Consider the following 12899-nt stretch of genomic DNA (forward strand, 5'->3'; position numbering starts at 1 on the left):
GAAGACAAAAACTGATTAAAAAGCAAAATAAATAAGGAAAGCAGCGATAGCAAGCGGAGCGAGCAAAAAAGCGTGTGCACTCTTCGGAAGCAGGAGATAAACATATTTATTAATTATTATTAAAAAACTAATTTATTATGTTTGTTTTTTCAGAAAAACTTTTTTCATACTTTCCTCCTAACATGGTATAAAACATAATGGTTTAATACATTCAAAGATGATTGGTTATTTCCTTATCAAACCTCATGTACCCCTCATGCAGCGACACTGGTCCCTCCCCTCTGTCCCCTCTGTCCCCTCTTGCGCCCCTCAGTGGTCTCTCATCATTATAACTTCTGAAACTACACGTTTTAGGATAGAAAAATGCTTTAATGGACAGTTTTTTGACTAAAAACCTATTATTGAGCGAGGGTTAATTACACACTGGTCAGATCGTCTCCACACAGGCAGGCTACATATGCTTTGCATTCCGATTACTCGTGTGTGTGTGTGTGTGTGTCTGTGTGTGTTGTAAATATATACTATAATGTAAACATGTGGGGAAAAGGACAGAAGCCCAATCCAAGACACAACTGTAGATGCAAAATATTGTATCTTTTTAATGGCAAAAAGTCCTCAAAATGTTGCATATGAGATTTATCTATGGATCAATCAGATTGGAACAAAGATCACTGGAGTCACACATCACTGCTCAGTCCTACACTCAAACAATGTTGGAATTGTGATTTGATCGCTGAGACAATTTGGTTTTGAAAAAACAATTTTGTGATTCACTCTTTCTCTAGTTAATGCCGATGACACTTTTCTCCGACATCTTCTATTGGTCAGCCTCTGTAAAGCCGGGTGTCCACTGCGCGATTTTATCCGTCCTGTAAGATTAATTATGGATGTCTCACTATGTGGAATTTACAGTCAGAACACAAACACAGTGTTCACCTGATCTGTCGTGGCTACAACCAAAGTTTGTCCGAGCAAATATCAGGCTCTAAGCTCCGCGTGAGAAGACCACCAGAGTTTTGGCGGTTTGCTGAGGCGAGTGTGACATGCTGGAGGTGGAGCGCTTGAATTCACATGTTTGACAGATATGGATCATAGATGCCGAGATGATGATGATGATGATGATGATGATGATGAGGATGAGGATGAGGATGATGATGATGATGATGATGAGGATGATGATGATGATAATGAGGATGATGATGATGACGATGATGATGATGATGATGATGATGATGATGGATAGATAGATACTCTATGAATCCTTTTTAGGGCATTATTTTGTTACTGCAGCTCATTGAATTCATCCGCACTGAATCATAAAAATGCAAGCACATTAAACAGTCTAGTTGGAGTAGGTATAAGGAGGAGTGGTGCAAGGCAGAGCCCAGCTTGGACAGCATCCTTCCTTCTGTCACTTGGTGGTCAGTTTAGAGCCAACCACAGGACTTTACTTTTTAATAAGTTTGTCCAACCTGTTTCTGTCTGCAGAGCGCACTCCTTCTCCTCAACAAGCAACCACAAAGAGCAGGGCACAAGCCACTACAGTGTGGTAAATGTTCCACAGCAAGGAACAGCAAAGTTTAAAGAAAAGCGTCTGGCAGAATGTACGCGGGAATAGACTACATCCATGTCGCTCTTCCAGTCCAATGTAGTGTCCAACTGCACAGGTACAAGTGCAGTACCTGTGGTTGGAGACCACTTAGACCTCGACCCCCCTGGATCATCACAGTGTAATTAGATGCCTCTCCTCCCTCTCCTGAAAGCCACAATCAGCCACGGTCAATGAGAGTCCTCACTCTGTGAACAAAATATAAATAACAGCTCGTCTTTGATCACACGACAGTTCTAAGTTTAACCTTTGTCCCTGTCTCACTCTGAGACCATCAGAGATCTTTCATCACAGACAAAATCATGCAGTGGACCCCGACTTAAGGCTCTGAGTGATGACAGCTGGATATATCACAGTGAAGTGTGACCTTTCAGAAGAAGATGACTTAATTTACCTATTAAAGGCAATAGAAAAAAAGAAAGTAAAGAAATAGAAACTAGTGATCATTTTTTGTCATATTGCCAACCAATAGTTTCAAGATAATATACTTTAAACGTAGAATGTATGTTCACATAAATATGTAAATGGTAGGGCTGGGCAAGTTAACGCGTTATTATCGCGTTAACTCATCACTTATTTAACGCGATCAATTATTTAACGCGCATTAACGCAGGTCGGATTCCTCTGGTCCGCACCAGTTCTAAAGCCTCGTACAAACCGCTGCAACCGACGCAGAATTTGAGCGCGTGTGCATTAGAAAGACAAACGCACCGGACGCGTGTTCTCGACGCCCCGGACTCATGTCCGTAGAATACACTCAGCAGCAGACGTGCGTCCGAGTCGTCCTGCACATGCTCAGTGGAGTCGTCCTGCACATGCTCAGTGGAGTCGTCCTGCACATGCTCAGTGGAGTCGTCCTGCACGTGCTCAGTGGAGTCGTCCTGCACGTGCTCAGTGGAGTCGTCCTGCACGTGCTCAGTGGAGTCGTCCTGCACGTGCTCAGTGGAGTCGTCCTGCACGTGCTCAGTGGAGTCGTCCTGCACATGCTCAGTGGAGTCGTCCTGCACATGCTCAGTGGAGTCGTCCTGCACATGCGCAGTGGAGGAGTTGTGCTGTGTTGCTTTTCTCGTGGTGTAAATGGATTTTAATGTTGGACCATGGTTTTGGTTTATTAACTTTACAAAGTCAGCGGCTATAGGTGCCAGCCGAGGCAACCCGCCAGGGGCCCGCGTGAGCAGGTCCCGCCGGGAGCCCCCGCCGGGGGGGGCCCGGCACGCGTCTTTATCAGATGAAAACGTGAATAATCTGGTGCCTTAGCAACTGGCTTAGTGCAGAGGAGTAAAAAAACACCCAGTTTTAGGAATCTACAAACTTTTCTGGTTCTTTTCAATGCCCTGGCAGTGGCAACAAGCTTTAGTTTTATGTTTGATTACATTGTTTAATTTAAAATGTACACTATGTATTTATTTGTATTTGAATTCATTTTGAATTTTGCACGTAAAAATGCGATTGTGATTAATCAGAGAAATAATGCGATTAATGGCAATTAAAAATGTTAATCGTTGCCCAGCCCTAGTAAATGGTAATTTTTTTTGGACACTTCAAGATTATATTACAGAAACAAAGTAAAACACCAAGAAATGTTGGCTACAATGCAAAATATGCAAATGAACCATAGTGATTTACGGGATTATAATGTGTGTAATCTGCAACCCAATACACTGCAAAAATATACTATAACTACTACAGGAAAAGGACAAGAATTCAGAAGCAGTGTTGCGCAAAGTTTTTGTATTTTAACTGTACGCTCCCATGAATAATTACAAATGTTAACAGGACAAATTAACAAATGTATCATAATCTGTATTTTATGGACTGTTTTAATCGTGCAAAGCTAAACTGGTAGGTCACGTATAGTCCTTATGTTCATGTAAATACTTGTGTGTGAGTGTGATTGGTCAGAATGTGGACTCTTTGAAATGATCTTATTGTTGAATGTGTTTTGTTTGCACTGTATTATTCAATCCCGTCAATCAGAGACTGCAGATGGAAATGAGCTACTTGGCTACAATCTGGCGCGGAACATCTTTGCCTTTTACAATTTCTCAATTCCTCTGTACAGTGTCCCTTCTAATAAAGATGAAACTAAACTACAAAGTAATGGATTACTCCGTAGCACTTTATATCAGTGGCGCGCCGTGACTTTTACGGATGGGCGAGCAGACTTGGGATGTTCAATGTTTAGTAGATAACATTTGTATTTAAACGTTAAGAAAAAAAACATGCAATTGCCAGTCTCAAACACCTCTCTCCCACATCCAAATGAGCTAAAGTAACTAGCAACTTATTTAAATGACTGCCTGTATTTCAAACTAATGTCTAATCATTATAAACATGAACAGAGCCTGAGCTACAAACAAAGACTTGTCTCTAAAAGATAGTTTATAAGTCTGTTTGTTGAAACTTGCGTCTCCTCTGCACATGCTCAGTTCGGGCACAACCTGCAAAACATCCAAGATTCCAACACAGGTTTAGTCAGCACGGTTTGAGCACAGATCCATGGGTTTGAGGCTGTATTTTCCTCAGAACGCCTGCGCAGACCTGTAAGCGAAGCTGCTGACTTGCCTGACCCGCCAGCCCCGCCCACAGTCTGTTCGAATGCGTAAGGGTCTGGAATCGGAGTCAGAGCCAATGAAATCGTCGGTCATCTATTTACCTATCCAATCCCAGTCGGAGGTTTTAACGCGTCACACTGGGATAAGGAAGTAGCGCTTTCCACCACCGTTCCAAAACATTCAAGATGGCGGACCCGGTGTTTACTTCTGCTCTCGCTTCGGTTTGAACACTCAGGAAAGTCCGCTCTACTTCCCATGATGAATGTGCGTTAGGCTGAGCAAAATAATATGTCTGTTTGCCGTAACCCGACCGACCCGCTATGAAACTAGCCGACTGAAAAAAATATATCAGCATTTTGTTGAAAAAACGTCAAAATCTTTTATTTTTCAATTATTTTGCCGACTCGCCGACCGGTCTTTCCTGAACCACCGTGTCAAATGTTTTTATCACGCTTGTAAACCTGACTTTCATCTCAAAGGACTGATAACACACTGCACCCGCATGCGCGTCTGCATTTTCAGTCCCCCACATCCGTCTGTAACGAAACAGAGTCGTCACATTGCTTTTTCCAAGTTGGTTTCCCTCTGTCGGCGCCACTGACATGTCCATAGTAATGCCAGGCTCTGTCAGGGTGTAAAATTTGACTTACGCAAATGCATTCTGGGACTGAAACACACCCAGCAGCGTCATCACAACAAACATGGCGGCGCCCGTGTCCCCCGCATGTTCCCCCCGCTCGCCTTAGCTACCAAAATAAAGGATAGCGGCGTACAAAAGGTCGATTGAAATATCTTAAAATCGTGAGATTTAGTCTCCTGATCGGGTTGATAGAGACGTTTTCCGCCATTGACTGTTGAAGCCTGACCCCTGGTGGTCACTCCAACTCAAAAAATGACAAAATTTGGATTGTTTTTTTGCCTTCAAAGTAAAAAAAAATAAGAATTTGCCTACCGTCCGACCCACTTGAAAAATGTTGACTCGGGTTACAGCAAACAGACAATTTATTTGGGGTAGCCTTAGATGCGGTTATACGAAGGGCGTCATCGCGATTCAGGAGACATTTTCTGCGTTCGGGGACGGATAACGTGGACCACGCCTTGTTGACATGGGCTACGTAATATCCGGTTCAGCGTGTCACGTGTTTTGCGTCACTTCTGGGTTTATGTGATTGGTTCTGTCTCTGCTCTAAACTCCGCCCCAGAAATTGAAACGCAGCGGTCGAGCCCCAGACCCTCACACAGTTTTGATCAGTAGTTTGCCAAAACGTGTTGGGAATGGCTGGTCAGGCAAGCTGCTGACCGCTCTGGTTCTAAAAACTGAAGAAATAGATGTAAACGCTGTTATTTTACATTTTCCGAGTGTAAATCCTCTCCGGAGCTCATACTGTGCAGTGCGTCTGATTTGTTGTCGATCTGTTGACGTGAGCGTGTTAAAGATCAGATGATGTGACGTCAGATGCGGTGCAGTTGGAGCGCGTACTTGCCTTAAGCACAAGAAGATGACAAAGGCCACCACGAGCGCTCCCACTGAGATGCAGTGGCCCAGGTAGTTGATAATGAGTGCGATCTTGTAGTGCATGGGGTACTTCCTCTGCAAACACAATGAGAAAACATTACAAAGAGACAAATAACCCTTAAAAATGTCAACAATAATACAAAAATATACAATTAACACGTCATTTTCATGCTTGATTTTGTCCCTCGAACTTACAATCTGCAATTTGATTTGATTAATATTCAATTATTGACACAGCCCTATAATAATCTGTTCCAAAGCAATGTAAATGGTCTGAATGATATATAGTTTTAAGACAATTAAACACTTCCAACTGCATATCTTTGTTGTAAAAAGGGATAAATAAAAGAAAGCAGAGATGTAGTAAACTGACATATGAAAAATGTGTATTGCACTAGAAGCTTTTGCATACTTCTTTTGTATCACTTTGGAAGAAGGCATCGATACAAAACATTTCTAAATATGTATTAATCATTGGTAATCAAACGAATCATTTAATAATCATTTACTCGGGTTACGATCGGGGTTAAGGTTAGGGATGTTTTAGGGCTAGTTAATGTTAAAGTGCCTCAGACAGGTTGGACTATTGGTGTAAAACTATAATGTATATGAAGAACAAGTATTAATGCACCAAATAGTCAAAATTTGAAAATGATAAAAACCTGTCATTTGCACTTTAATTATTAGTTATTTATTACTTAGCATTTGTAAGCGTTGTAGATATGCCTATAGTTAATGGTGGTCAGTTTTTTTTTTTTTTTCACAGTAAATAATGTTAAACATTTGTAAATGATTACTTTATTTTAGTCAGTGATTAGTTTATGATTAACAAATGTTTTATGTTTTCTATGTCGTATTCTAAAGTGTTACTACTTTTTTAATAGTGGAGTGGGTCTAAGGTCCACACATGTTTTGTCATAAACAAAATCTAAACTGTACCTGAATAACACTTTTTAATCATAAAGCCAATCTCAGTGATTCACTAAAAGTTATTTTTGTAATTTAAAGTTTGTGCTTCATAACGACACCGCTGAGAGCTGCTTCATGAAACAAGGCCTGGCTCATGGCTCCTGGTCAAGGAGACAAAGTGCAAATGTAGGAGATCGAAAGGACCTGCTGATCACAGACACCGCAGTGAAAGTGGCACAACGGGGCCCCTGGATCCACGCTTCTCACTGTCGAGCAGTCTTCAGTCCACCAGGGGACCGGAGTCGGACGGGGTCGTCTCTTCAGCTGAGGCACGGATGCAAGGGTCGACTCCAGACGGCCGTGACAGTCCCAACATGCCCTCCTCGGCTGCCAGATTCAGATTGCAACGATCTCAAGCGTGAAAAGAGAATCTTTGGGGCCCAAGCAGGCCACCGAGCTTGACCTGCACCAGCCCCCACTGACTGGGTGCTCTGATGGCACGTGGCACTTCGTCTGAATCTACACAGATGAAAGCGCTGCTTTTCATCTGCATGGATTGGTAAAAGCACCCACATAGACACAGTGCAGAAGCACACGTGATCCCCGGATCCTCTGGGCTCCGGGCCCTCCTCAAAAGGATGATGGAAGCTACAATTAAGTCTGTATTGCAGAATATTGTTGTATGCTTTTATCTACTCCTTATCATCGATTATGTTAAGACTGTTCACCCTCGTACCTGGTCTGATTTACTCCAATAAAGAACATGACCCGCAGTAATGATGATAGGCGATAGTTAGAGGCCCTAATGCGCTCTTCAACCACTCTACAAGTCTCTAGCCTAGTCTCTACATTACTAGTATCAATATGCGAAATACGTAGCAGATAGTCATGAGTCATAAGTGATGAGATTGTTATGCTCTGCACGTTTGAGCGCCGCATGGTTTTAGACCAGCTTCTGATCTTGGTCCTGTTTTCTTGTGAACTCCTGTGTTTATTCAAAGTGATTGGTAAAATGGAATCTGCTCAATATGTGTCTGTTCAAGTGACCGGGCCGGATAAAGATGCTTTTAGGAGGAACACAGACTACATTATACTACATTACACAACACATTAGAGAAATAAAACTTTAGGCCATTCGAGGCATAAAAGAGAATGGAGGCAAATTTCATTAGTTTAACTATTTTATAGATTAAGAAGAAATGAGTGATTTAAGAAAATGATTCAAAAATGTAATTGGGGCAAATAGAGACTAAAGTCTTTTGATTATGTAAATTTACCATAACTTCATTAATTTAGCTTAGCTCAACAATCGGGTGTTGAGACCCACAGAAACAGCATAATAAACACACAACTCATTTTGGAAAAATGTAATTTGGAATTTCAAGAGTCGAAGAAAACCTGAATAAAATGAGTTTCTGAAACTGCATTTCCCTCGGACAGGACCGATCATATAATTAGGAAGGGGAATGCACTTTTGCTTTTCTTTCTGTGCAGGTCAAAGCTAAAGCTAAAGTAAACACAATTTAATTGAATCTTTTTTTAAGCCATGTTTTAAAGTCTTTTCATGTATTTCATTGGCTGTGGCTCATGTTGGATAAATTATGCACTGGAAATATCGATTCGAGGGACATGTGTCGATAAACAGGAAACAGCTGTTGCTAACGTGTGCTAGCTTTGTTTGTCCAAGCATATTGATTCAACATACAAGTTAGTGTCACTGGAAATACACCGACTTATCACAAGATTGAGTCAGCGTTTGGTGAGAATTGATTATTTTCTGCTTTTTCCCTTCTTGTTTTGACCACAATCTTGAGTTTTCTCTTGTCTAATCCTTTGTCTCTAAAGTATTCTATCTCACGGGGTCTGTTTTGGATTCTAGCCTTTCTCCTGCTCGGGTCACCATCCTGTTCCTCTCAATGTGGATTCATTTGCATTAGGATTTTCACAACAAATGCCTTCCCTGTGTTCATCTGTCCTGGATTATGATCCCTTGTGGCTGGATTAAAATATGCTAATTCCACATATACCATACTACATATCGCTCGCTGGAAATGAAGCCTATGTTTCTAAATGTAGGTTGTGGTTGCTTTATCTTGGATTGTTTTTCACTGAGACAAAGTAACAAAATAAACCAAAAAACATAACCATTGACTTTTCGCGACTGTGTATTCCAAACATGTGTATATTTAGCTGGATGATGCATTGTGTCCCATTATCAGGTCCACACAGAATACAGAGAAGCAGCTACAGAGGAAACAGTCATTTTGATTAAGGTTTAAACTCACATTATGGTAAAATATGATATAGATTTGCAAGTGTTTTGTCCTTTTCTAATCATCGGCGGCATAAAAGTGTCCTGAACCTCCTCTAAGCGTTGACTATATTAAGATGTGCAGTCTGAACCTCTGTCTGAGCCGCATCAATACAAACAAGAAACAAATTATCAAAGAGAATTGAGAAGTATCGCAGAATCAATGAGCGGAACGTAATCTGAGGGGAGAGAAGATAGATTTTGTTCTAGAGATGATTGATGACGGCCCAACTGCGACTGGTATAAACAAACCTGATGGCACAGCTCTGAGTGTATTTCTAAATGTGACACCTCGCTGTTTTACACACAGAAGCGTAATAATGTCAATAGTTCCCATTGTGTTGATGTATTGTGAATGAAATGCTCCCTGACAAAACACAGCAGAGAAGTCGACAGTCTGACACTTCTTTCCAATTTCATGTGTTTGCTCTTTTATTGTGAGTTCAGTTTTCAGAAATCAAATAGAATACGTTGCAATATTTGATCATGCGGTTTTGCCCTGTTTGTTTTCAGGTTTTTAGTTTAGTTTCCATCCATCAATCTTCTCGGTGGAAGGGGCCGCAGTCCAAGCAGGGACTCCCAGACTTCCCCCAGACATAGTCCCTCCAGCGTGTCCTGGGTCTTTTTAGTTTATTCAAAATGACCTTGAGGACTCGAGTGTCGCCGCTCTCTTGTCTCTTGTGCTCTCTTTCTCCATAGCAAATGTGAGAAGCACAAGCAGCAACACAAGCCACAGATAAAACAGACACAAACAGCTCAGGGGCGCAGTTGAGAGCAGCTTTGACTCAGCGTATGTATTCTGCAATTAACAAGGAGCAGAGGAAAAAATGTCTTTGGATGGTGAAAATTGGCCTCATGTTGAAATAGAAACAAAGAAAAAGAGCGAATGAGGCGGCGTGCGCAAAGCCAAAGTGGTTTAACTTCTAACTGCCAAGGAGCCCCCTCCTTCGTACCTCCTCTGTCGCTCCTCTTTCCCTGTCCACATATCTGTCCCTCCTTCGTACCTCCTCTGTCTCTCCTCTCTCCCTCTCCACACCTCTGTCCCTCCTTCGTACCTCCCCTGTCTCTCCTCTCTCCCTCTCCACACCTGTGTCCCTCCTTTGTACCTCCCCTGTCTCTCCTCTCTCCCTCTCCACACCTGTGTCCCTCCTTTGTACCTCCTCTGTCTCTCCTCTCTCCCTCTCCACACCTGTGTCCCTCCTTTGTACCTCCTCTGTCTCTCCTCTCTCCCTCTCCACACCTGTGTCCCTCCTTTGTACCTCCTCTGTCTCTCCTCTCTCCCTCTCCACACCTGTGTCCCTCCTTTGTACCTCCTCTGTCTCTCCTCTCTCCCTCTCCACACCTGTGTCCCTCCTTTGTACCTCCTCTGTCTCTTCTCTCTCCCTCTCCACATATCTGTCCCTCCTTCGTACCTCCTCTGTCTCTCCTCTCTCCCTCTCCACACCTGTGTCCCTCCTTTGTACCTCCTCTGTCTCTTCTCTCTCCCTCTCCACATATCTGTCCCTCCTTCGTACCTCCTCTGTCTCTCCTCTCTCCCTCTCCACACCTCTGTCCCTCCTTTGTACCTCCTCTGTCTCTCCTCTCTCCCTCTCCACACCTGTGTCCCTCCTTTGTACCTCCTCTGTCTCTCCTCTCCCTCTCCACACCTGTGTCCCTCCTTTGTACCTCCTCTGTCTCTTCTCTGTCCCTCTGCTCGCGCTTCTGTCTTGTTCCCTTCGCGCTCCTTTCCTACCTTCCCTTTTTGAGTCTAACTTGCTTTGCTCATGACCTCTCATTTGGCAATATAAATATATCTGAATATATGAGAATATGTGTGCATTCTCTTCCTTTCCGGTTCGATCTCATGTGCTTTTCGTGTAACATGTGAAACATAAGCGCAGCAGTACAAGTCAGCCCTGTGCAGAAAGTGCTCTGTGTGTGACGTTGTGAACCTGCACTGGTAAAAGTGATCCACAGTGACGAGACGGAACGTGAGTGAGACTCATTCACTACAGTGAAGAGCCAATTCTGCATTGTCCCACTGCAGACAGGCAGCTGACCTGCCCTGTCTGTGCAGCTGACCTGCCCTGTCTGTGCAGCTGACCTGCCCTGTCTGTGCAGCTGACCTGCCCTGTCTGTGCAGCTGACCTGCCCTGTCTGTGCAGCTGACCTGCCCTGTCTGTGCAGCTCAAAAGAGACGGACGGATGGGAGAGAACTCAGCACTGAGGCTCTGTGTTTATCATTCTTGGTTTGTGCATGAAGCTGAAGAAATGGCATGTCACAGTCTGTGAATGACATTTATTTGTACGTCATTCATCTAAACTCTAAGTATTACTGTTATTTCAGGCCTATGTGCGATTATATAGTTGCAATTTGTATTGTTTTATTTTATCATGCTTCATAATTTCTCGCGGCTGTGGGGGATACATTTTTTATCTCCCAAGGTGGGCGTGCCACAAAAGGTTTGAGAAGCTCTGGCCTAAATCATGTGTTTGGAAATGCAAGAGAAAGCGTCAATAGTTTGCAGCCCGGAGTGTTTTCTAGCACCTCAATCTGCTCTGCAGAAGAGCAGAAGAAAGGCTCCGGGTGACACTGGAGCAGGGACATTTAGAGACCGAAAACCACATTATGCAATATACTGCATATAAAATGAAATATATTGTCTTTTTTATATATACTTTAAAAATATTCACCTTTAGGTTGTATCACAATATGAAATCCCTATGTATATGCACATATTGTTTATTCTTTTGACATTTGGATTAAATAATGTCACTGCCTATGTTATAAAAATATATTTTTGTATGTGTTTTTCTATACACACAATGCACAGTTATGAGGGTCAAATGCTCTGAGGGGCAGCAGCTTGATCAGGCAGTTGAATTACAGAATGTAGACAAGCAGCTGCACTGCTCCTTCTGCAATTAAACGGGGACAACAGAACTATAGGACTTGTCTCCGCTCTCTGTCTCTCCAAAGTTTAACAGACGCAGACCGATCAGAGGCACAGGGAGGAAAATTGCCTTTATTTGATCAAAATCTGCCTCATATTCAATTAGAAACTGTGAAAAGAAACAAAAGAAAAAAGATGAACCGAAGCTTGGAGCCAAAGTAGTGCACATGTCTAAACATATTTCTATAAATGGAACAAAAAGTGCCAATTCAGACGTCCTGACAAAGCATTTGAAGGTTGTAGTGTTTGCTGTTGCCTCTGTCTTGCAGAGGAGCAGGAGAAGAGCAGGGGCGGAGGAGGGAAATTTAGGGACTGAAATTTAGGGACTGTGGTGGACCTGTAATAAATTGGAGATTATTTTACATCCAAAATGCAGCAGCACACTGGAAATGATATGAGTTTTGTTCAAAATATCTTGAGAAGAACCCCCCAGACCCTCATTAGGATATACAATATAAATGTTTTATAAATAACGTTGTATTGCAGCCTTCCAAGCCCTATGTATTTTTTACACTTCTGATGGGGGTTGGGGGCCTTGGGGCACCACAGAGCAGTTCGGCTTTGGGGCACCAAAATGACTAGCAGTGGCCCTGATCAAAATAATAGCTACCTTTGCAATTGAATGACTCCGCTAACTCCAATTGTGATATGTTTTGTAGCCCTAGTTCAGACCTAATGGGATAATCTACATACGTTTTCACAGAACATACATTTGAATGCGTGTCCAGTGTTCTGTAACTAAGTCCATTTCTCATCTCTGGAACTGACACACTTCCCATGCTGCGTTTATAAATTGTCCATGAAATAGAACAAGACCCACATAGACAGATAATTAGGGAACGCAATATGAGGCAATCAGGCCAATTCCAGTTCCAAGCAAATTCCATGTATTTACCTCTTTTTAATCAAAAACATGCACATCTCAGTGACATTTCCAGAATGTTATCCCACCGTCAAGCAATCAAAACGTGCGAGTACTTATACCTAGCATGTTGTTAGCGTAATTGGACGCATTCAGCGGTACGTCCACATGATGATGACAGATGCATGTGTGTGCTTGTGTGTG

At 42.6% G+C, this 12899-nt stretch overlaps 1 protein-coding gene across 1 annotated transcript in view; it reads right to left on the reverse strand.

Annotated features, from left to right (window-relative positions):
- LOC140356633 (corticotropin-releasing factor receptor 2) overlaps positions 1-12899 on the reverse strand; it is a 181565-nt gene that overhangs the window by 49030 nt on the left and 119636 nt on the right. The window contains exon 4 of the mRNA XM_072441765.1: positions 5649-5755. Coding sequence (XP_072297866.1) covers positions 5649-5755 — 107 coding nt within the window. The remainder of the gene's footprint in view (positions 1-5648; positions 5756-12899) is intronic.

Source organism: Eucyclogobius newberryi, unplaced genomic scaffold (genome assembly GCF_026437365.1).
Source record: "Eucyclogobius newberryi isolate DKJ021-1_F unplaced genomic scaffold, fEucNew1.0.hap1 SCAF_12, whole genome shotgun sequence".
Taxonomy (NCBI): Eukaryota; Metazoa; Chordata; class Actinopteri; order Gobiiformes; family Gobiidae; genus Eucyclogobius; species Eucyclogobius newberryi.